The sequence below is a fragment of the Salminus brasiliensis genome, chromosome 20, assembly GCF_030463535.1.
Source record: "Salminus brasiliensis chromosome 20, fSalBra1.hap2, whole genome shotgun sequence".
NCBI lineage: Eukaryota > Metazoa > Chordata > Actinopteri > Characiformes > Bryconidae > Salminus > Salminus brasiliensis.
The window spans coordinates 6071684-6096626 of NC_132897.1; the positions used below are offsets into that span (position 1 = coordinate 6071684).

At 40.5% G+C, this 24943-nt stretch overlaps 1 protein-coding gene across 1 annotated transcript; it reads left to right on the plus strand.

Moving 5' to 3' along the window:
• The first annotated feature begins 827 nt into the window (after positions 1-827).
• On the plus strand, positions 828-24931 carry pole (polymerase (DNA directed), epsilon). Its single transcript, XM_072664494.1, has 49 exons — positions 828-1318; positions 2133-2268; positions 2856-2936; positions 3027-3071; positions 3336-3428; positions 3967-4121; positions 4270-4414; positions 5000-5080; positions 5303-5410; positions 6105-6215; positions 6293-6378; positions 6504-6623; positions 6778-6910; positions 7101-7214; positions 7632-7844; positions 8040-8147; positions 8249-8377; positions 8628-8730; positions 8933-9079; positions 9929-10074; positions 10241-10389; positions 11210-11302; positions 11398-11542; positions 11643-11800; positions 11942-12137; positions 12267-12481; positions 12571-12673; positions 12772-12852; positions 12982-13104; positions 13360-13563; positions 13868-14080; positions 14211-14354; positions 14481-14621; positions 15257-15410; positions 15511-15617; positions 16408-16584; positions 16734-16957; positions 17677-17897; positions 18048-18252; positions 18834-19007; positions 19253-19378; positions 20236-20368; positions 20563-20767; positions 21428-21559; positions 21872-22065; positions 22205-22405; positions 23261-23386; positions 23688-23777; positions 24526-24931. The coding sequence occupies exons 1-49, from the start codon at positions 1254-1256 to the stop codon at positions 24625-24627; spliced, it is 6855 nt and encodes a 2284-aa protein (XP_072520595.1). The 5' UTR covers positions 828-1253; the 3' UTR covers positions 24628-24931.
• Positions 24932-24943: the final 12 nt, after the last annotated feature.

Sequence of the window (24943 nt, forward strand, 5' to 3'; positions counted from 1 at the left end):
GCAATACAGCACAGTAATACCATTAATATATGTAAAAAAATATATATATATATGTGTTTGATCCTAGTCGGAGATGAAAGGCAGTGCAGTAATGAAGAATAAAGAATGAATATGTACAGGAGGAGCGTGTATATAAAAAAATACTATGTGCAATATCCTCCCCCCCCATGTGCAATTAGGGAGTCATTTGCTGTAAATAATATTGTTATTGCTTTTTTAAAAATTCTTATTTATATTGTGTGTATAGTGTAAATTATTTATCTACATTTTTGTAACTGAGTGTCTTGCTATCCCTTTCTGCTGTGACACTGAGAATTTCTTATCTTATCTTATCAGCAGATAAATGCCAATACTGAATAAACAAAAAGTGGCAATAGTGTTGAGGAGTGCAGATGTACAGGATGTATTAAAATATATTATCATAATCCAGATGTTTGAGGTATTAGTCTTCTTGCTAAAATATTGCCTTTACAGTGTAAACAATGACATAACACTGGTGACTGAGGTCCAATCCCAAATAACTTACTACTCCCTATATAGTGTGCTACATAAACCACGAAATTAAAAACCAACGAATTATTTACCTTAATATTGCGTGTATTAGTGCGAATTAGGGAGTTGTATTGTCTAAGTAGTCTTCTGTTAGACATACAGTTCACTACCTGCGAGCCGGAGCTGGTATTTCATGGCGCACTACATAGGGAGCATGAAGCCATTTGAGAAGCGCCCCTTGTTGTGGCCCGAACTAATGACGTTTTAAAGTGCCCGAGTGTCTAACTGCGCTCCGATTGGCCCACAGGCATCGAGGGGCGGAGCCAAGGGGGAAGCCAAGGGGCGCTCGCGGCAAACAGAGCAAAACGCGCCAAATTCGGACTGCAGGGGAAACAACCAGACAACAGCAGCAAATAGCAGCAAATACTAGAATGAATTTAACTTTATATGAACTTTAATACCAACATAAGCACTTTGTGGATAAGGGGACGCGATTTACAGCTGTGTTGGATGATTGAAAGTTGGAAAATTGAGAGAATTTGTGGCTAAGTCATGTTATATGTATGTAGCTAGCATTAGCATTAGCATTAGCTAGCTAACGCTAGGCTAGCGGTAGTTGACAGGAGTCGCAGCGGTGTTTAGCTTCACCAGACCCGCAAGCAGAGCTGCGTCCTCCTCTGAGCCTCTGTCCAGCCTCTGTCCAGCCTCTGTCCAGCCTCTGTCCAGCCTCTGTCCTAACAGTGTCCGCTTCTTAGTCCAGGATGGTTTTGCAGAACAGCGGACGATATCGAGCCGACCGTGATGGAGGAGATCAGGACAACCAGCAGTAAGTTCTCACAGCGCTGACAGCAGCAGGACGAGGATGCTGACCAAAACACAGCGTGAACATGAGACAAATCAGCAGTGAAAAGTTGCTGACTTGCCTACAGAACTGAAGTCGAGCTTATTAATGTTTGCCAGACGCCTTTCTCCTCAATTTGGGATCATTCTGGTCCGAAATGAACCCCCAAAGCTTTATAGTGAGACTGTGGGGACTGTCTGTAGCTGTACAGTGCTGGATCTCCTAAAAGCCTGATTGTCCAAAGGGTCAAGCAAGCAAGCAAGCAAGCGAGCAAGCGAGCATCGTGCTAAAGACACTCTCTACTCCTCCTACCATTTTAGATCATTGTAATACTAATAAAACCTTTAAAAACTTGGAAGTAAATTAAATTGTACCCAAAAAAGTTGAAATGAGCAGAAAGTGAAGGAAGTTTCCTCTCCTAAATTTAGTTGAACTTTAAAATAGGTGACCATACCTAAATATGCATGACTGGAGTGTAAGTAGATTCCTGGGCTCACACATTTACACACTTACCTGAGCAGAGGTAAAAGTATAGTAATAGTCATGTGAAAATACTCAGAAAAGTAAAAAGACTGAACGCTGTTAAAGTCAGATATGTTAAATTAATTTAGATCTGCCAGGTCTACCAATATTCAAATGTTCTGTACATTTAGGATTATGTAAAGACAGAAAATAAACCGTGTTACATTGCCTTCCACTGGAAGTTGACCTTTTTCCTCCTCCTGTAAAGTTATTTTGTAGATACAGGGTTTTGCGTGACGAACAGCAACTGAGATACTAAATTTGTGTTTCCTCGTAGGGATGATGGGCCTGGACTGTCTGCCGTCAAGCGGCTTGAGCGTAGTCAGTTTACTGATGGGATGGACACACGCTTTGGCTTCGAGCGGATGAAGGAGCCTGGAGAAAAAACTGGATGGCTGATCAACATGCATCCGGTATGTGGTCAAGTGGGTCAAGCCCACACTAATAATTTGATCTGTTCTGTTGATCCAAATGGAGAGGAAAGATGCACCAAAGCATCTGCACTGAATGCAACACCTAGAACCTGATCATGTGATCTGTAGAAAGTGTTATATCTAGGGATGCATCGATCCGATACTAGGATTGGATAGGATCGGTACCGATACTGACAAAATTAGCTGGGTGAGGTATTGGATAATTAGGCTGGTCCACAGGACCGATCCATTCACTGAACCTGATTCCTGCACAGACTGTATTCTAAGCTTCACAACTCAGAATCAGAGTAACCTGCAGACATGCATTACTAGCTGTAATGGGGAACGGCCGAGAGTAAGGGAGAGGGGGTAATAAGTTCACTGCTACAGCTGGTCTTCCATATATGGAGAACTGAGAAGGTTTTATCGTGCTGCCTGAAGTCTCTTCCACATGGGGAGGTATCTGGTTTATTCATTCAACTGTGGTATCGGATCGCCAATGTTTATGTATTGGTATTGAAACAGAAAAAGTAGGATCGGTGCATCCCTAGTTATATCCTACTCCTGTGATATCTTGCACCTTGCAGACAGAGATTCTGGATGATGACAAGAGGATGATCAGTGCTGTGGATTATTACTTCATTCAAGAGGACGGCAACAGATTTAAGGTGAGGAAGAAGAGTAATGAACCAGCAGTTCATGATGGGATTTGATTTTTACACCTCTACAGCATCACATAACTCTGTTTGTTTTCATAGGTTGCTTTACCCTTTAAGCCATACTTCTACATAGCCACTAGAAAGGTGAGTCCAAAGCAAGGATGTGCAGTTCTGGTCATGGGGGGTCCAATTCCTGCTCAGTTTTGTTCTTTTCCTGCTCAAGCACACCTGAATCAACTTACTTACCTGTTCTATTGCCTGGTTTGGTAGGTCTGTTAGAGCAGGGAAATCAGCGAACTGTGCTGGAGTCCGGCCCCCGTTGGCCATCCCTGGTCCAATGTGTTAAGTATTTTGTGTTAAGCAGTGTAGTTGGATATATGCAGTGACATCTGTTTGTCTTTTCTGTAGAACTGTGAGCGAGAGGTCATCTCCTTTTTGTCAAAGAAGTTCCAAGGAAAGGTGGCGAAGCTAGAGATTGTCCCTAAAGAAGATCTTGATCTGGTAATGAGACGCTGTGTTTTCTGTTGTCCCATTGTTACTCAGTTGGTTTATTTCTTCACTTGGTTTTACCTTCTATTTAATGGTGTCTGACATGCACTCACTTGTGCTTGTGAATATGACTATATTGTTTCGTATCATGATAAATTCTGTTTGTGTTAAACAAAATGCTTTTCTAAGCATATCGAGGATATTGTTTGTGCTTAATAAACACTAATCAACTAAACACATTTCATTACGAACAGTGGAATTAGACTGGTTTAATTAGATGAAGAGCAGCAGATGTGTTTAGTACAGGAGAGCCAAAGTCAGCTTTATTGTCAAACTGCATGTATCTGGATGTCTGAGAGTATCTGTGCTACTGATTTATTTAGTGTTTGCTTATATGTATGGTGATTAAATATTATGTATCATGAAAAATGTTTTTACCGTATCGCCCAGCCTTATTGTAAATCCACATATTTCTCACCTGGTTGTTTTCTTTCATATTGCCATGAATTTGTTTTGCACTTCAGTTTCACTATTTAATTCTGCATTCCAGCCAAACCACCTGGTGGGTCTGAAGAGGAGCTACATCAAACTGTCCTTCAACACAGTGGATGACCTAATCAGAGTAAAGCGAGAGATTTCACCCGCTGTTAAAAAGAACAGGGACAGGGAGAAATCTAATGATGCCTACACTAACATGCTGTCCAGGTATTTTTTACGTAAAAAAAAAAAAGGGTATTGCGGCTTTGTACAATTGTAGTATGTGTCATGTTGTGAATTTATAAATATAAATAATATTACACATTAAACACTGTGTTATGATTTAATTCTTCATGTCCTGGGGTGTGTATTGTAGTGCACTTGCTGGTGGAAATGTGATGACCACTGATGAAGATGGTACGTCTAAGAAAATGGCTGACCAGCTGGACAACATTGTGGATATGAGAGAGTATGATGTGCCTTACCATGTTCGACTGTCCATTGACCTCAAGATTCATGTGGTAAGGACACACTGCACAAATGGTTTTCATGTGTTTCAAGTTTTGTAACACAGTGATGATTTTGTACTAAAATATATTAAGGAGTTAACTTAAAGCCCCATTATGTGGCAACTGTACCAAAATCCTGTTGATGGTACACTGACATTATTATTATTATTATTATTATTATTAATAATAATAATTATATTATATAATAATAACTATTTATATGGCACTTTTTATACACACAATGCATCTCAAAGTGCTTCACAACATAAGGTAATACAAAATAAACAAAACAGCAAGGCAAAGAGATAAAAACACAAACAAATGAAAAATCCAAAAATATTCAAATAAATGAAAATCCAAATAAATGAAAATCCAAATAAATGAAAATTGCTAATAGTAGTAATAAAGATATTACAGAAATATCAAGTAGAAAAAAGATCAAACTAAACAAAATGTATAGATATAATCCAGATGTGATATAGTTGTGAATAAGATGTTCTAAATAAACCTAAATATATCTAAAATACCAATTGGTGCGTTATGCTGCAGCATGATACGTCTCCAGCATTGAATTAAACTCTCCTTATCTAATTTCAGGCTCATTGGTATAACGTGCGGTACAGAGGCAGTGCATATCCCCCTGAGATTGTGCGTAGGGATGACCTCGTGGAAAGACCTGTAAGTACATGTATGACAAAGCACTTTACCTTTACTTTCATGTGATGTTAGTGTGCTTTTTTATGTAAATAATCCCATCTGAATTACATTGACTTGACTGATTAAACCAAATGTGGTATTTGTGTTATTAGTTCAGAACAGTCACCCATACTTAAGATACCTAATTCAGCAACTCCAGGTGCATGCGTTTTATGTATTGACTTTGTGTGCTGTCTTTTACAGGATCCTGTTGTATTAGCATTTGATATTGAGACCACAAAGCTCCCTCTGAAGTTCCCTGATGCAGAAACAGACCAGATTATGATGATCTCGTACATGATTGATGGGCAGGTTAGTTTTCTTCAGTAACACTTGAGTAAACAAACAATTTCTACTTATGCTGAGTTCACACTACACGAATTTAGCCCTGATTTTCCGTTCACCGTCCATTTTGGAAGCCGTCAAGAAAAACATCAGTTCAGAGGCAAACCGGTGTTTGCTCGGGGCTCAAAAATCTGCTCTAGATCGCCATGTGTGAACTGTTCAAAGAAGAGAGCCGACCGCAAATTCATTAAAATATCTAGCAAAGTGTCATGACCAGGTTATGACTGGCAGTGAAAGCGTTGTTGCGCTCCAGCCAATGAGAAAGCAAAGAGAGAGGAAAGCCGAAGCGAAGAAGGACCCATAAATCCATTCTTCTGGCGGACGTTCACATCTTTATTTTTTGTAATGCACAATATTGTCATCCTCCATCACTTCTCGTGTGTGTTTTCATGACAAAAAAGAGAGCAGATCCAGTTGTCTGCGATTTTTTTGTTGGAACAGTCGTGTAATGTGTGACCTGCTGTCGTTGAACAGTTGTGTAATGTGCAAACCACAACGACATAAACATTGACGATTACAAGAGACAGTACAGTGACCTGACATCTCTGCATGTCGTGTAGTTTGTGTAGAAGCCATTAGTAAACCCTCAGCTCATGCAGGATTAAGTGTCTCATTTCCTCTTTCTGTCTTTTTTTTATTTTATTTTATTTTTTTTATTTAGGGATTCCTGATCACAAACAGGGAGATCGTCTCTGAGGATATTGAGGATTTTGAGTTCACCCCTAAGCCAGAGTATGAGGGACCCTTCACAGTGTTCAATGAACCTGATGAGGCAAGTGAGAGAAAAGCAGTCTAAATGTCTAAACCTTTAGATCATTTACTGACAAGGTAACTGTTTTAAATCTTCAGGCTGCACTTATTCAGAGATGGTTTGAGCACGTCCATGAAACCAAACCCAACATCTTTGTCACCTACAACGGTGACTTTTTCGACTGGTAAGCCCAAACGTATGAAAGTGACATCTATTGAAGTGTGCTCAGAAGGTTTCTGAACAACCTCAGTTTTGTCCTGATGGTTGGAATATGTGAATAGTACTTGTGCTCACTTGCTCTTCTGTTAGGCCATTTGTGGAGACACGTGCAGCCCACCATGGCCTCAGCATGCACCAGGAGATCGGCTTTCAGAAGGACAACCAGGGCGAGTACAAAGCCAGCCAGGCCATTCACATGGACTGTCTAAGGTAAGAGCAGCCAGACAGTGAGATGGTCAGCTTGTATCGCCAAAGCGTGATGGCAGAGTTCGTGCAAAGGTGTTGAGTGTTGTATGACCACCCTTACAGAGTAGTAGTATGTACTCTGACTGATCACTCATTATTTTACTTCTCACACACTTAGGTGGGTAAAAAGAGACAGTTACCTGCCAGTAGGTAGCCATAACCTTAAAGCAGCAGCAAAGGCCAAACTGAGTTATGACCCTGTGGAGTTGGACCCAGAGGAGATGTGTCGTATGGCTACTGAAGAACCACAGGTACGCTCCATGCTTGCAATGATGTGTTCATCCTGCAGCCATACAAGCGTAGTCATACACACTGTTTCTAATTAATACACATGCTGTTTAATTAACTTACTAAATGTACTTTTCTTTTTAACTATGTATGATTATTGGTTTGATTTTATTGTATGTTATTTATATATTTTAATTTCTCACCTACCTCCAGACATTGGCCACCTACTCTGTGTCAGATGCGGTTGCCACCTACTACCTCTATATGAAATATGTACATCCCTTCATCTTTGCCTTGTGCACCATCATTCCCATGGAGCCTGATGAGGTGTTGTACCAATAATCCACAAACAGCAAATCAGATTATTAAAAAAAAAAAAAAATATATATATATATATATATATATATATATATATATATATATATATATATATATATATATATATATATATATATATATATATTTATTTCAATGAGTAAAGTAATTATTAAAAATTGCTGTTTTGGGTGGGATTCTTTTTGGGAGGGGGGATGCATCTCTTTAATTAGTGAGCATTCTTGTTTCTGTTCTTATATAATGTGTAATGTTTTATACTGGTGAGGCAAGATTGTTTTGTACTCTAGGCTTGTTACCTTATTGTTGTTGTAATTGTAAATAATAGTAATAATAATAAGTAGTAATACTTAATAGTTCTGTGTGTGTGTGTGTGTGTGTTTGGTATGTTGTGTGTTTGATTTCTCCCAGGTGTTACGCAAAGGTTCAGGGACACTGTGTGAAGCGCTGTTGATGGTTCAGGCTTTCCATGCCAACATTGTTTTCCCCAACAAGCAGGAGCAAGTGTTCAATAAGCTCACAGATGACGGTCATGTTCTAGACTCCGAGACCTATGTAGGTGGTCACGTTGAGGCCCTGGAGTCTGGAGTCTTTCGCAGTGACATCCCCTGCCGTTTCAAAATGGTACACTTCCACTGCTGTCTGTGTTCTGTTACTTTAATGCATGGCATGAACATTTAAACCTTTAACTCTTTCTGTTTGAGAATCAGACTTGAATTAGAGGCGCGGTTCTATAAAATACGAAACCTGAACATTTTTGCAGCTGCTTTTGCATCTGTTCAGTATCCTTGAGTTTGATTTCAATGTCTGTGTCAACAGAACCCTGCAGCCTTTGACTTCCTGCTTCAGAGGGTGGAGAGGACTCTTCGCCATGCGATTGAGGAAGAGGAGAAGATTCCACTGGACCAGGTCACAAATTTCAACGAGGTGTGTGTGATAACACAATATTAAGGAGAAAAATGAAGGATCTGGATCCAGTCGTTAAATACAGCGGAGTATGTCATTTCTGCTCAATTCAATCTTTTCAGGTTTGTGATGAGATCAAACAGAAGCTGATATCTCTGAAGGAAGTGCCAAACAGGATTGAGTGTCCGCTTATTTACCATCTGGACGTTGGGGCCATGTACCCCAACATCATTCTTACCAACAGACTGCAGGCAAGTTATATTAGACTAAAAGTAATAATGGGCTTAGTAGTGTTTTTTTGTTTGTTTGTTTTTTTTTACTTTACTTTTTACTTTATAAATATATAATTAATAAAATTAATACTTGACCCTAGTCCCACAGATATGATGTACTGCACCGCCCTAACACATTTCCTGATTTAACTCTGCTTATCTCTGGCCTCATAGCTTTAGTCATAGAATGTATTCACATATGCCTGTTTTCTGTGTTTATTCTTTTTAGCCTTCTGCCATGGTCGATGAGGCAACGTGTGCTGCGTGTGATTTTAATAAGCCTGGCGCAAACTGCCAGCGGAGAATGGCCTGGCAGTGGAGGGGAGAGATCAGTGAGTTGATTGACTGAGTGCACACGATGTATTCAGATATGCTGGGCATAGTAATGATCAAGCCTTCAGAGTTCATTCTGTTATTTGCACTAGATTTTAAAGTGTTCGGTGTTAAGCAGTATCTTCAAAGTATTTCATATATTCATCTTTATAGTATATTCATCTTTTCTCAAGTATATTCATCTTTTCTTGACCCTTGCAGTGCCTGCCAGTCGTAGCGAGTTCCATCGTATTCAGCAGCAGTTGGAGTCTGAAAAGTTCCCCCCTTTTTTTCCTAACGGGAGGCCTCGTGCCTTCCACGAGCTCAACAGGGAGGAGCAGGCTCGCCATGAGAAGAAACGTCTGGGAGGTGAGCGTCACTTGTAGGGTTGCGATATTCTGGGTATTTTCAAAGTTCTGAAATTTCCCATGGGAATATTCAAAGCTAAAGGTGAGCAACTTGCATATAGTTGGTAACAAATACACTGAAGCAAAATCTTGGCTAAAATAATTGGATATGATGGCAAAACAGTTGAATAGCAAAACTGCTCCTCAATCCCAGGCACATGGCACATTACACACTGAAGGGCATATTGAGACCACAGCCCCTGCCTTCACTGTTTTCCTCCATCACATGTACATCATATGTCCAGATGATTTCTAGAAACCTGACGCTCACCACTAACTTGTGGGAAAATATACTTTATTTGCTTTAATGTGATTAATTAATAATAAAGGGTTAATTCTTGGCTACAAAAACAAAAATATAGGTAGCTAGTCCTGGTAAGAGTCTTTTGGTCCAAATTTCTGCTTTCAGTGTCAGGTTTCTAGAAAGCATCTGAAGTTTCTTACCTTTGGCTTCAAATATTCCCATTTTGTGTGTTTAATTTATATGTATTTGTATTGTTGTGCCTTCATGTCTGCTGTTGACCAAAAAAAAACCTGGTAAATTGATAATGGTGTATATTATTTCATTTTGGATTGTTTACATTTTGGATTATTTACCAAGTTCCTAAGCTAAAGTTCCCATGGAATGATACCTGTAATTTACAAAAAATTATCTTAGCTTTCCACCCCTTTGCAACCCTAGTCACTTGTGTGTAAATAAACCAACATCCATACCTAGAATCTATAACCACTTCTCAAATTCATGCCGTTAAATCAAAATCTTAGACATTTGATCAATTAAGGTAAGATTTAAATTTCTCTTATTTCACAGACTATTGTAGGAAGGCCTATAAGAAGGTGCATTTGACCAGGCTGGAGGAGAGAGTGACGACGATCTGTCAGAGAGAGAATTCCTTCTATGTCGACACGGTTCGAGCTTTCCGTGATCGTCGTTACGAATTTAAGGGACTACACAAGGTACTGGGTTTGAGCTCAAAAGTGGCCAAGTCAGTCCACAGAACCTAGGCTGAATATATTTATTTTAGGTTTTTGTATTTTATTAATGTACTGTATGGTTACTTTAATTATTGCAACCATATTTATTCTACACTTTTCTACACAATTCTCTCATCTTTCTCACTAGGTGTGGAAGAAAAAGCTGTCTGCGGCTCAGGAGAACGGTGATGCAGCTGAAGTGAAGCGCTGTAAAAACATGGAGATTCTCTATGAGTCTCTACAGCTCGCACACAAGTGCATCCTCAACTCCTTCTATGGATACGTCATGAGGAAAGGGTGCGCATCACACAGCACAGTGACTTCTCTTATGTAGAGTTTCAACTGTCCATAACCATATGGTCAATAAATCAACCATAACCTAAACGATCTGCTCAAAGACATACTGCGTTTGCTTGTTTTCTGTCCATGGTTATAGATTTCCTGCAGGTTTCAGTGTATGCTTTCTCTGAAACCTCTCTGATTTTGCACAGTTAAGTAAATAATAGCCATAATGCACTGACCAGCCATTTCATTACAACCACAATCATCGTTTCAACACACATTGACAATTATCAGCTCAATCCATCATGCAGGAACATTTTGTAATTTTAAAATTACTCTTTAAACCATCCGTTTCTCTGCATATTTTGTTAGCCTCCTTTCACTGTTATTTAATAGTCAGGACTTTTGGCTGTATGTTTCTGTTTAGTGGACTAGTCTAGGTCCAGCAGTGAAACTGGGGTGTTTAAAAACTCCAGCAATACTGTAGTGTCTGATCCACTTGAAACTGCACAACACGCACCATCATGCCATCATCATGTCAGTGTCACTGCAGTGCTGAGAATGACACACCATCGAAATACTACCTGCCCTGTGGTGGTCAGTCCTGTGGAGTCCAGATCACTGAGGAACAAACAGGGTGAGAGGAGGCTAACTATGTATGCAGAAGAACAGATCGTCTACAGTCTGTAACTATAGAACTACACAGTGCTCCTAAATGGGAAGTGGAGCTGATTGAATGGACAGTGAGTGAAGAAAAGAGGAGGTGGTGGTTGATGTAAAATGCAGATTTTTGTTTTAGGTTGATCGATATTTGAAACCTTTTCTGTGTCTGTAGAGCACGGTGGTACTCCATGGAAATGGCTGGTATTGTGTGTCACACAGGAGCCAACATAATCACCCAGGCCAGAGAACTAATCGAGCAGATTGGGTAAGGCTTCTGTTCTCACACTCAACCATCTGAAAACAGTTGTTTACTGATTTTTGTCTCCCCCTGACTGTCTGTTTACTTACTTGTTTGGACAGGAGACCTTTGGAGTTGGACACTGATGGTATCTGGTGTGTCCTCCCCAACACCTTCCCTGAGAACTTTGTCATCAAGTCCTCCAATGAGAAGAAACCCAAAGTGACCATAAGTTACCCTGGAGCCATGCTGAACATCATGGTCAAGGCAAGTTAACTCCCTCTGTGTCCAGTGTTGAGCTGATATGCCAGTATGACTGACTGCTAATACTTTTTTGTTTGTTTGTTTTTTTTGTTATTTTGTGCAGGAAGGTTTCACCAATCACCAGTATCAAGAGCTAGTGGATCCAGCCACCCTGACATATGAGACAAGGGCAGAGAACAGCATCTTTTTTGAGGTGGATGGGCCATACTTGGCCATGATCCTGCCTGCTTCCAAAGAGGAGGGCAAAAAGCTGAAGAAAAGGTGAGGAAACAGCCCACTTAGTTCTATTTCTGGAAAAATGCTGCTTCTTCCTTGGTGATTTTTGGCAAGCTATTCATAACAGTTTGTGTGAGATATGGATTAATTCAGATGTTTCTCTATGTGTGTTTCTTTTACTACAAGGTATGCTGTGTTTAATGAAGACGGCTCTCTGGCTGAGCTAAAAGGTTTTGAGGTAAAGAGGAGAGGAGAGCTCCAGCTCATTAAAATCTTTCAGTCCTCTGTGTTCGAGGCCTTCCTTAAGGGCACCACTCTGGAGGAGGTCTACGCCTCTGTCGCCAAAGTGGCAGACTACTGGCTGGATGTGCTTTACAGCAAGGTAGGATGTGATTAAAGGATTTTCTTTATTTGTGGATTTTTGTTTTTGTTTTTTGAGGAACTGAAAGCTTGATCAGATCTGCACTTGTACACTGTGCTGTGTCCTCACTGTACTGTGTCCTGACCACAGGCAGCCAACATGCCAGATGCAGAGCTCTTTGAGCTGATCTCAGAGAACCGATCTATGTCCCGGAAGCTAGAAGACTACGGCGATCAGAAGTCCACTTCTATCAGCACAGCCAAGCGTCTTGCTGAGTTTCTTGGTGACCAGATGGTAAAAGATGCAGGCCTGAGCTGTCGCTACGTCATCTCCCGCAAACCTGAGGGCTCGCCTGTTACTGAAAGGTACGAAAACCAGTTTGAGTCTCTGTGGTTACATCTCATGTGGTTACAAAACCACTGAAATGTTTTTTTTCTTGCTTTCTTCCTTGAAGGGCTATTCCTCTGGCTATATTCCAGGCCGAAGCAGGCGTAAAGAAGCATTTCCTGCGCAAATGGCTCAAGATGCCTAGTCTCCATGACTTGGACATTAGATCAGTATGTCTAGTAGAGCTTATGCATACAAATTTTATTTCTCCAGCTTCAGGTCAGCAATAAATCCCTTGAATTGCATTGATTATTGTCTTTTGTGTCAGATCCTGGACTGGGGTTACTACATTGAGAGGCTCGGTAGTGCTATACAGAAGATTATTACAATTCCAGCAGCATTACAGCAGGTGAAGTTACACTCATACTGATGACCCATATCTCAGTCCTGAACTGAAATCGTATGTTTATATGTCTTTTTAAATTGTATTTTTGTCTTATTATATGAGCCTGCTGAAACTCAGTTTTTTTTTTTCCAGGTTAAAAACCCTGTGCCCAGAGTACGCCATCCGGACTGGCTGCATAAGAAGCTTTTGGAAAAGAATGACATCTACAAACAGAAGAAAATCAGTGAGCTGTTCACCAGTGAAGGAAAGAGACAGGTACACACAGTTGCTTCATTGTTATGCTAAGTTAGCTATATTTATATATTTAAGTGCAGGACAAATATCAGTAAGCATCTTAAAGCATATTCATTTATTTTACACAACATTTAAGACAGAAATATGAAAAACAGGTGGTGACCCTTGCATCTCCTCACAAACCGGGCCCTGAATACACAGCTAGGCCTTTGCTGTCAGTCTTTTTCACACCTACATGTACTTTAATTTGAAACTTGATCTTTCTTTCTCCTTCAGGTGATCCAACAGAAACTGGATGAGGCTCCAGATATGGAGGATTTTGGGGTTCCGCAGCGCCCTCTGCAGCCTGCTATCCTCATTAGCACCAAAAGGAAGCGAGCATCTCAGGGTGAGGACAGCCAGGCTGAGTCTCAGGAGCTGGAGCTTACTCAGTCCTGGAGAGAGATACTGGGACCTCCACCATCTAGGGGGACAACAAAGGTACTGCAAAAATATTGCTTTAACAGTTCATAAATGGCATTTCAAAGACCCTAGGTTATTTTAATGTTCTGAGACAGTAAATGGGATGCTTAATTAGTCACAAATGTGTAATGATAAAAAGGAGCCTTCAGTATTTAAGCACAGACTATGTTTCGGCATGCACCACTATTTAAGCACAGACCATGTTTCAGCATGCACCACTATTTCCTCAGCTAGGTCAATGGTAAATGCCAGTGCTTTAGTCTGGTGGAGCTCAGTCAGAATAAATGCTTTTGGTAAAATCTTTCACTTGTTTGTGTTTTAGGAGGAACGGTTGGTCTGGCTGCGCTACCATAAGAAGAAATGGGAGTTGCAGATCCGCCAGAGAAAGGAGCGTAGGAAGAAGCGTCGCTTGATCGATGGAGAAGCTCAGCCTACCGGAGGTGGTGTGATCAGGGACGGGCCAACCACAGGACTAGGGAGCTTCCTGCGCAAGACGGCCAGGAGCATTCTGGACATGCCCTGGCAAATAGTGCAGGTGGGACTGCAGTTAGGGTTAGGTTTCAGTGCCAGTTTTATGGTGTCTCCCAATCTGAGGACTCCCTAATATGGTTTTTAAATGGTTTTTGTTTGATTTATTTATTTATTTGTGTTACCCCTGACACTAGATTGCTGAGACCAGTCACCCAGGCTTGTATAAGCTGTGGGCAGTGATTGGCAGTGACCTTCACTGCATGAAGCTCAATATTCCGAGAGTGTTCTACGTCAATCAAAGAGTGCCCAAACAAGAAGAAGGGGCCACTTACAAGAAGGTCTGTCATTAGTAAAATGCTCCCATTAGTCTTTATATGCAGTTCCTTTTACAAATGAATATCCACAATAAACTGCTGTGTTTGTGAACGTACATGTCTTTTAATTGGAGTTATTCTTCTGTGCAGGTGAACCGGATTTTGCCCCGCTCTAACATGATGTATTACCTGTACCAGTACTCTGTGCCTGAGGACATGTATCAGGAACACATCAATGAAATTAATGCAGACCTCTCTGCACCGGACATAGAAGGCGTCTATGAGACACAGGTAACAAAATGTGGACTGGAGACTTTTCAGATTCCTAAGCCTTGTTGTTTGCACCCTATGAATTATTAAATATCACAGGATAATACATGTAAATGCTTAATTTATGGATTGCTGTTGTTGCTGTCACTATCATCATTCCCCTGATAAAAAAAAAAGACTATTTAGAATTGTAATTGTTTTCTTTGAGAAATTCATTGAGATTAAATTCATCTTTATCATGTAAGGTGATGTTAAATGTGTTTATTAGCAAAATGGCAGTATTTCCAACTTCATTTGTATTTGAGGCTTAATTTAAAGCATCTGATGATCCATTATTTTGAGAACAAAGAAAACAGATAAATAGACTCGTCTTTGTTTTTCTGTGGGAAATAGATAAAGGAGAATGATTTTGACTTTCCTTTTTTAAATAAGTAAATAATGCCTGTAAATTTAGCTTTAAAAAATGTCCCTGATATTTCAGCTGCCTTTTAACCTTCTCTTAAAATTGTGAATTGCTGTCTTTTAAAGTACTGCCCAAGTAATGCTTTTGAGATTCATTTTCAGTGCGTGTAATGTTTGTAGTAGACACAGGCTTCACCTAATCCCTTGAACTCTCCAACTGACTGGGCCTGTTTGCGTCTCTGTCCGTCCCGCAGGTGCCGCTGCTGTTTCGGGCATTAGCGCAGCTGGGCTGCGTGTGTATGGTCAATAAGCAGGTGGTGAGGGAGCTGGCTGGGCGGGAGGCAGATACTTTTGATCTGGAGCACCTGGACATGAGGTCTCTTGCACAGTTCAGCTACCTGGAGCCAGGTAGTACCTGCACCTATGGTCCTACATCACACATGTCTGAATTTATATAGGTGCTTTTGTTCTGTCCTGTTAAGAACTCGCTGAATGTCTTGTATTGCAGGAAGTGTAAGGCACATGTACCTGTACCATCACAGTCAGGGCCACAAGGCTCTGTTTGGCCTCTTCATCCCTTCTCAGCGCAAAGCAAACATCTTTGTCCTCGATACGGTTAGTTCCACCGCTGGCTTTTGACTTTTTTAAGACCGTTACCTGTTTCTAAAGCCTTTGAAGGTAAATTGTCATATTGTATTCTGTGCACACCTGGGAAATATTGAGCCTTTGTTATGCTCTGTTTTGTGATACATCAATGTACAGTATGCATTTAGGCCGTTTTCACAGAGCTTTTTTCCAGACACAGGTCTACTTGCGCTGTGAGTTTGGTGCATTTGGTCAAAAGCTGTTTTCGAGCATGGAAGCAGTCCAGAGCACAGATTTCTGCCCCTTTTATAATCTGCTGTCTGTGGTTTGCTTCAAGCGGACTTTGGTGTGGCCCACTGTAGGTGTGGAAGCTAACTGCTCCTGGCACAATGTGTGGGGTTGCATGATTGGTTCGTTTTATTTATGTGACTGCTTCTACTTATTGCCCACATGGCTAAAAACCATCTATGAGAATGGCGTGCAGATATTCCTGCACTGTGATGCCATGACTCCAGACAGTGTTTGATTGTTTATATTCCAGGAAAATACTGGAAATCAATAAACTGTCAAAAAGAGTACCTACACCCTACTGTTCCCCAAACATTCTCACAGAACCAATCCAGAATCAATCCATGATTTATTTCAGATTTGTGTGAAAGCAAACCAGTTATCATGAACCCCTCCCCCAAACAAGCCCAGAATCATTCCTGGGGGCGGACATGAAGTGAAAACGTTGGTTTTTTTTTTTAATTTATTGTTTCTAAAGATTGTTTTAAAAATTCTTTCCACTCATTTTTCCTTCTAATCTGCATGTGGTTAGGTACGGAGTAACCAAATGCCAAATTTAAGTGCATTGTATGGAGCAGAGCGCACCGCCCTGTTGGAGAAAACTTCTGAGGAGCTGCTGCCGCCAGAGAAGCACCTGTTTGAAGTGCGTGCTGAGAATGATATAAAGGCCATCTATCGTGCCCTGCAACGCATCCTGCTAAGCTATAAGGTACACACACCCAACACATCAAGAGCTTTGCACTCTCACACTTCAATCACTGTAATTACTGTGTAAAGTCTGTGAGTAATCAGTGCTTTAAATGTGTTTTTAATATAGTGATGCTGAAGATGACCTGAGAAATAATTTTGTGTGTGTAGGAGGAGCGACGTGGTCCAACTCTTATTGCTGTGCAGTCTAACTGGGACCTACGGAGGCTTGCGGCAGGCATGGCTGTACTGGAGGAGTTTCCAGTGGTCCCAGTCCATGTGACTGACGAGATCAGCTACAACGTGCTGGACTGGCAGCGGCATGGTGCCCGTCGCATGATCAAACACTACCTGAACCTGGACAGCTGTCTTTCTCAGGCGTTTGACATGGCCAGGTAGACACACCACCAATAGACAGTGATTTATAGGGCTCTTTTTATAGTAACTTCTCTACGTTTGAAAGTGTTTAAATAGGTATTTTGGCAATCTAAAGGGTAGAGGATCCTAATGTTGCAAGTAAATTCCAGTGTTCTATGTGCTACTTGGCAGCTCTGCTCATGCACATACCCAACATTTTAATGTTTTCATGTGTTCATGTTCTCCTTGGGGGTGTTGTACAATCTTAGCTGGCTGTTATTTACTTAAGTGGTATAAAAGCCTTAATGGTCAGTCAAATAAATGATTTATCACCTCTATTACATTATCTTTACTCTCTGATACAGTGATTTAGTCTATTCAAATATCCTACCTGGGAGCATTTTTGTATGTGGTGCTTTTGTCTATTGAAATACTCTACCTACTGTATTATTAAGGCAGCTTTGCCTATAAATACACACTATAATAGCAGGCTTAGACAAGATAGCACAACCAGAATCCATGTCAAATGTTCCAAAGGTAATAAGCAATTTCTTTTTTTGTTTATATTATAAATTGGACCAAATCACTGCTTGAGAGGAAGGTCCTCAAGGCAACATATACCCTCATGGTTGCTGTTTCTGCATATGCCATTGGTATTGTCCTGTAAATGCATTTCTTTCTGTGTTTTATGGCATCTGTCATGTTTTATGCCCAGATGTTTTCCACTACTCCACTAATTTTTCCTCCAATGCTGCAGATATTATCACCTGCCTGTGGGGAACCTGCCTGAGGACATCTCCATCTTCGGCTCAGACCTATTTTTGGCTCGTCACCTAAGGAAGCACAACCACCTGTTGTGGCTTTCTCCCACAGCAAGGCCTGACCTTGGGGGCAAGGAGGCCGATGACAGTCGTCTGGTGATGGAGAGTGATGAGCGTGGTTCAGTGGAGATCAACACACAAGGCTGCTACTCCACAGGTACATAGCCTCAAGATGGGACACAATATGGTTGAGCAGCACCTGTTATTCTTCTGCTGATGAGAATAGGATGGAAATAAAAAGGTGGATTTTACTGTATTCGTGCACCATTTGTACCTGCTTTTGTGTCTTTTTTTTTTTTTTTTTCAGTGTGTGTGGAGTTGGACATTCAGAGCTTGGCAGTGAACACTATCCTTCAGTCTCAGCATGTGAATGACATGGAGGGTGGGGCCAGCTTGGGTGTGAGCTTTGATGTCATCCAGCATGCATCTCTGGAGGAAATGATGTCTGGGAACCAGGGAGCAAATTCTGTGGCGAGCTATGATGAGACTGCCCTCTGCTCCAATACATTCAGGTGTGTATGTACACCGTATGTCTAAATATTTGTGGACACCCCTTCTAATAAAAACATGCTGCCAAACATGCTTAAGTTGCACCCATTGCTGACATGAGATGTGTAAATGCACACACCTGCAGCTTCTTTTATCCCTGTAGAGAAGTACTGCCAATAGAATAGGACTCTTTGGAGCAGATGACCATGAACCTATTAGCACCGTGCCTAATGCCAGGTATGGGCTAGAGGGATATAAAGCCCCCCCATCACTGGGCTGTGGAACTGTGTTCTCTGGAATGATGCTCCATTCAATACTTTTGAATTGGGAATGAGGTGGGGTGGTGATCATACAACATCCTGACCTCATTAATGCTCTTTTCGCTTCCACCAGTTTGTAGAGACAGTTGCTCTAACAAAATGAGATGTAATTCATTAAATTGTAATTCAATTTAATGCTGCTCTTTGTTGTTTATTGATTTACTTGGTTTAACATGTTTTATGTACTTAATAAATGTTCAAAGTGGTATAATTTTACTTTTCTAACAAAGAAAAAAAGATGTTGCAGGCCTTGAAACCTTGAAATATTGTGTGTATGTGTGTAGGATCCTGAAGAGTATGGTGGTTGGCTGGGTGCGGGAGATCACGCAGTACCATAACGTTTATGCAGATAACCAAGTGATGCACTTCTACCGATGGCTGCGCTCCCCCAGCTCTCTGCTGTACGACCCAGCACTGCACCGCACACTTCTCAATATGATGAAGAAGCTGTTTTTGCAGTAAGTGACAGAATCCAGACCAAAAGAAATGTTTGTGTGAGATGCAAGCTGAGGTTAATATTCTTTCTTGGCAGTTTTTCACTATAATAATGCCAAGCAGGAATTTTACAGACTTGCCTTAGATGCTTCAGTACTCGCCCTTCATTTCTTTATCTGCAGTTTTGGTTAATTAATTTCTCATCTGAATCGAGACTTCGGTTTATGCCTTAATTTGCTTGAAAATTTACCTTTGTTTTTCCACTTAGGTTGGTTGCTGAGTTTAAGCGTCTTGGTTCATCCGTGCTCTATGGGAACTTTAACCGCATTATCCTCAGTACCAAGAAGCGGCGTATTGAAGATGCGATTGCATATGTGGAGTACATCACCAACAGGTCAGATCTCCGTCTCCCCTCATATGGAAAGAATTTACATAGCCCATGGTTCTCCTTCTACTTCCTACATTTGTGTTTTTCTTTCTCTAAAATACACTAAATGGGCAAACGTATTGGAACACCTACACATTACACCTACAGGAGCTTTAATGACTTCCCATGAACGAAACACAGGAATTTAATGATTATAAGGTGTGTTCCAATACTTTTGGCCATATATTGTACCTGGTTTAGGTCCTAATGGACTTAGGAGGATAATAAAAGTTAAAGGTAAAAAGGTAAAGGTGCACGTATTTGTCACTGTACAGTGTACAGCGAAATGTGTCCTCCGCATTTAACCCATCTGGTAGTGAACACACACTCACACACACACACATGTGTTAGGGGCAGTGAGTACACACACACACACAGAGCGGTGGGCAGCCAACTCCAGCGCCCGGGGAGCAGAAAGGGTAAAGGGCCTTGCTCAAGGGCCCAACGGTGGCAGCTTGCCGAGCCCGGGAATCGAACCCACAACCCTGTTATCGACAGCCCGGAGCTCTAACCGCTGAGCCACCACTGCCCACCACTGCCCCTGCATAATGAGTAAAAAAAATAATTATTATAACTAATTGAATGATATTTGGCATTATGTGTCCAGGTTTACATCTCATAAATGGTCATTAAAAGGCCAGGCATTGTTGCTCTAACAGTCTGAACCCAGCCTTAATTTATCCATTGTCAGCTGTTTGTACAGAGTCTACAATTGATTAATCCTTAATGCTGAAAGCTCTTGTGTGGCTTCATAAGGTTTTAAGTAGCAAACTGTTAAAGGTATAATGAGCTCTGTGTGTAATTTCATTCTATTTTGGGTGCAGTATCCATTCAAGGGAGATCTTCCACTCTCTGTCCATCACTTTCTCACGATGCTGGGAGTTTCTGCTGTGGATGGATCCTGCCAACTACGGAGGAGTGAAAGGGAAACTGCCTTCCAGTGTCGTGTATGGAGAGGTAAGTCATAAGGCTACTTTAGACTACATTTGACATGCACTACATAGTCTTTCAAGTAACTGGACAGATAAACAGCCTATTTTCACATCTACTGTGGATGGACCATGTAGAAAAGTGTGTGCATGTATGTTTTTTCTATTTATTTATTTATTTATTTATTTAATTTTTTTTTTCTTCTGTTTTTTTGAAACAAGAATGGTTTGGAGAAGAAAAGGAAAGGAAAGAAAGAAGGAGATGAGGAGGGTAGTGAGGATGAAGAAGATGAAGAGGCTGATGAACAAGAAGTCGAAGAGCCAGATGGAGATGAAGTTGAGGACATGATTGAGAGCAGCTGGAACATCATGCAGTATCTGCCTCAGGCAGCTTCCTGTCAGAAATACTTTCTCATGATCATCTCAGGTATTTTTTACATCAATAAAATACTATGAATAAAATAGTAAACTTGGAGTAGTAGTGTACTTCGATTAGTGTTAAATGATTTGCTTTGAGGTGCTTCCTCAAACACTCATGTTCAGTCAAAACAATCTAGTCTATTATTTTAAAGAAATTAGACGGCCCTATTTCTTAATCCATAAGAGCCCATGGTGATATGTTACAGACAAAAAGCTGTTTATCATACATCCTTACAGGTCCTTACAGCCCTAACCCTCAAGTGTATTTTTACTTCTGGTCTGCTCTGGGCCATTTAACAATTCAAACGCTTTAATGAAATGTCAGATATTCCATAAAACCAGTTCTGACCCCATTTCTGCAACAAAATGATGAAATACAAGTTATGGAATTGTGACACACAATGTTGCATGTAGATTTTACCCTTAAATATTTACAGTAAAAGTCATGTGACCTCTTTGTTATAATAAGAGAAAACACTAATTATCTGTTCCATTATTCTAACTGTTATTTATTTTGAACAATATCCAAAACTGTGTCTGCACTCTTATGGGTTAATAACCTTGTCTCTTCCCACTGATGCTTCTTGTAGAACTTTCAGCATGTTTTCTAATGTCTATCACAATTTCTCTATTTCTCATGGTGGTTTTTACTCCTGTCTCTCTACAGCTTATATAGCTGCTGTGTATCACAGCATGAAGGAGGAGCTCCGACGAAATGCTCCTGGAGCCACGCCTATAAAGAGGCGGGGAGGGAGCCAAATGACCCAACAGCCTGCTGGTGATGTCAGCGCACTACCTGGTAAGAAGTGAATAATTCTTATTAAAAACCTCATTTGTTTTCTCTGAATGATTATTTTTGATTCATTGTAAATGTGTATAATTATTTAACCCTTTAAAACCTAAATGCCCAGCACCTCATGTTCCTCATAAGACCTGTGATTCACAGGAGTTACTCAATACTGCTTGCTGAAATAGTTTGTAGTAGTCACTAAATGAAAGGCCTTAAAATTAAAACTGCAAGAAGCCTTGGTTTCAAAGAGTTAAATCCTTAGACAAAGCTCTTTATAATCTTACAGGTTGAACTTATTTCTCTATGTTGCTGTGTTTGCAGGCATGATTACATTCTCTCAGGAGTATGTTTCTAGTGAGCTCACCCAGAACTTCTTCACCATCACCCAGAAGATCCAGAAGAAAGTGTCTGGAACACGCAGTGTGAATCTGCCGTCTGAAATGTTCCCAGTGCTACCTGGATCACACCTGCCCCTCAACAACCCTGCCCTAGAGTTTATCAAATACGTCTGCCAGGTGAGATCATCATGGTGTGATGGCTTGGGGAATTTTACCACACACAATAACTTTTCCTAATAGGGTCAGCATTTGTTTAAGGGATGTATGAAACATGTTTACGCTAGTATGGTGTATCTTCCTTTTTTTGGGTGGTCAGGTCCTCTCCTTGGACGGGAACATTGTAAACCAAGTGAATAAGTTGAAACGGGACCTTCTTCGTTTGGTGGATGTTGGGGAATTTTCCGAAGACGCTCAGTTTCGAGACCCCTGCAACTCTTACATCTTGCCCGAGGTCATTTGCCACCACTGCAACTTCTGCCGTGACCTTGACCTTTGCAAAGACCCATCCGTAGCACAGGTTAGTTCACAAAAAACATTTGTTAATTTAAAAGTTCACCACAAACCTACAATTACAGGGGACTAAGAATCCACGCCAATCAGCCAGAACATTAGCACATCTGACAGGTGAAGTGAAAATGTTGATTATCTTCATTTACAGTGGCATCTGGCGGTCAGTTCTTGAAGGTGACGTGTTAAAGGAAGGAAAAATGATTAAACATAAGAATCTGAGACACTTTAAAATGGCTGGACGACTCCAAAACATCAGTCATGTCTTGTGGGGTTTTCCTGTTGGGCAGTACTGACCAAAAGTGCTTCAAGGAAGGGTAACCAGTGAACCGGCGACAGGCTCATATGCACCTATGGTTCATTGATATTCATGGAGGCCCCATCTCACAATCCATGTGACTTAAAGGATCTGCTGCTAACGTCTTGGTGTCAGATACCACAGGACACCTTCAATGTCTTGTCCATGCCTTAAATGGACAGATCTGTTGTGGTGGCGCAAGGAGGACCTTAGTATTAAACAGCTGGTGCTAAAATTTTGGCTGATCTGGATATTTGTCTGTATTTATTTAATGCTTTTTCTTTGTTTGTTTGTTTTTGTACCTTAAAAAAAAAAAATGCAATTAATCAGTAGCTATTACAAAAATGTACAGGATGCTAATTTTATTTACTGAAAGATGGCGAATGAGTGGGGCTGATGACCAATCTTGTCAAGTGGCTGTACACTATTTATTTATTTATTTATTTATTTTAAAAAAATTCTGTACTGTAAAGAAATATGAACCTTTATTATGCAGCGTGTTTATTGCAGCTCGTCCAACTAACCCTCATTTACCCTGCGCCTCTGCACCCCACTCTTCTGCTGTAGGATGGTTCGGTCCTGCCTCAGTGGTTCTGCTCTAACTGCCAAGCCCAGTACGACACTGACTTGATAGAAATGGCTCTAGTGGAGGCTCTACAGAAGAAACTCATGAGTTACACTCTGCAGGACCTGGTGAGAGACATGAATCCACATGTGCAGTTAGTTCTGAGACCAAGAGTGCTGTAATAAATATAATTATGTTGCACTACTCAGTCAGGTACCTCTCAGCTTTCTTTTTCAGAGCTGCATGATCCCTGTAGTATGTCGTGCTTATCTACAGTAGTACCTTTTAAATGAGAGTATGTTATTACTGTATGTAAGGTTGTTTGGAAAGTAAATGGGGGTGGGGGGGGGTGGATGCTGAACTGTCAGGTAACTGAAACTGCTACTCAAAGTGTAGTCATGAAGTGACATGCTTTTATTCTTGTTACAGGAGTGCGCCAAGTGCCAAGGGGTGAAGGAAGCCAACATGCCTCTGTACTGCAACTGTGCAGGAGACTTCAAACTCACCTTCTCTACAAAGGTCTGTTTACCACATTATCTGTTGATGATGATGAATTGGGATCAGCGATGGTAATTTAGTTACACTGATTTCATAACATTAGAATCCTATATAAGAATATTAGCTAAGTAAAATGTGTTTTATTTTAAAGCAGCATTACCCCCCCTCCTTTGTGTACCGTATTGCAGTGTAAAATGTGCTTTATTAATAATAATAATAATATGCCATAAATACTAAAAATATCCCTTCATAGGCCACTATAAACATGCACCTTTTGACCGTTTGCCAGAGTGGGAATGACTGAGATGCCATTCTGTTAGTCAGTGAAGCAGGAAATTGATTTTTTAAGATGTTATTTTAAGGTTCAACTTGCTACATAATGCTGCTGTAAAAAAATATTATCCATATTTGCCTACTCTAAGAAACCCTCTAATTATATTATATACTAAATCATGCTAAAACAATCAAATTGCAGCAAATCATGGAGAAAACCTGAGATTTTATGATGCTCTGAAAAAAAGATTTACAAACTTATCTGCTGATGTACTATTTGATGCTCTGCAGTAGCCAAGGCTCTGTTTAACCCATTAACACAGAAAGGGTTATTACACACTAAGGTGTCTTAACTGCAGGTAGTTCTGCACAAACTGGTGGGGCTATTCTTTGGTCATAAATGTCTGTAATAACACTTTCAGCCTGCCTGCAAGTCATAGGCTGTTTAAGGGGTTAACAGTCTTTTATAATCTGAATAATTGTTTTCTGTTCTCAGAACTTCACAGAGCAGGTCACCGTTTTCCGCAACATTGCTGCCCACTATAACATGAACTTCCTGCTGGAGACCATCGACTGGATCCTGAGGATGAACACTTAAGACTGTATGTGTATGTGTGTTTGTGTGTAAAATATCTTTTTTGTTTTGTTTTGTTTTGGTTTGGTTTTTAATCAGAATTGCTCAAACTGTATTTAGGGTGTTTATTATTATTGTTATTATAATTATTGTTGTGCTTGAAATAATGTGCTTAAAGATTTTTGTACAAATGTTGATACGGCATAATTTTTTGTAAACACGGTGCGCCAGGATGTGTTGGGGACACAATGGTGTGCATCTAAACTAACTATTGATGTGATTAATGTATATTTGAAATAAATAAGTATTTTTCATAATTTCTTACAAAATAAAGGCTGTA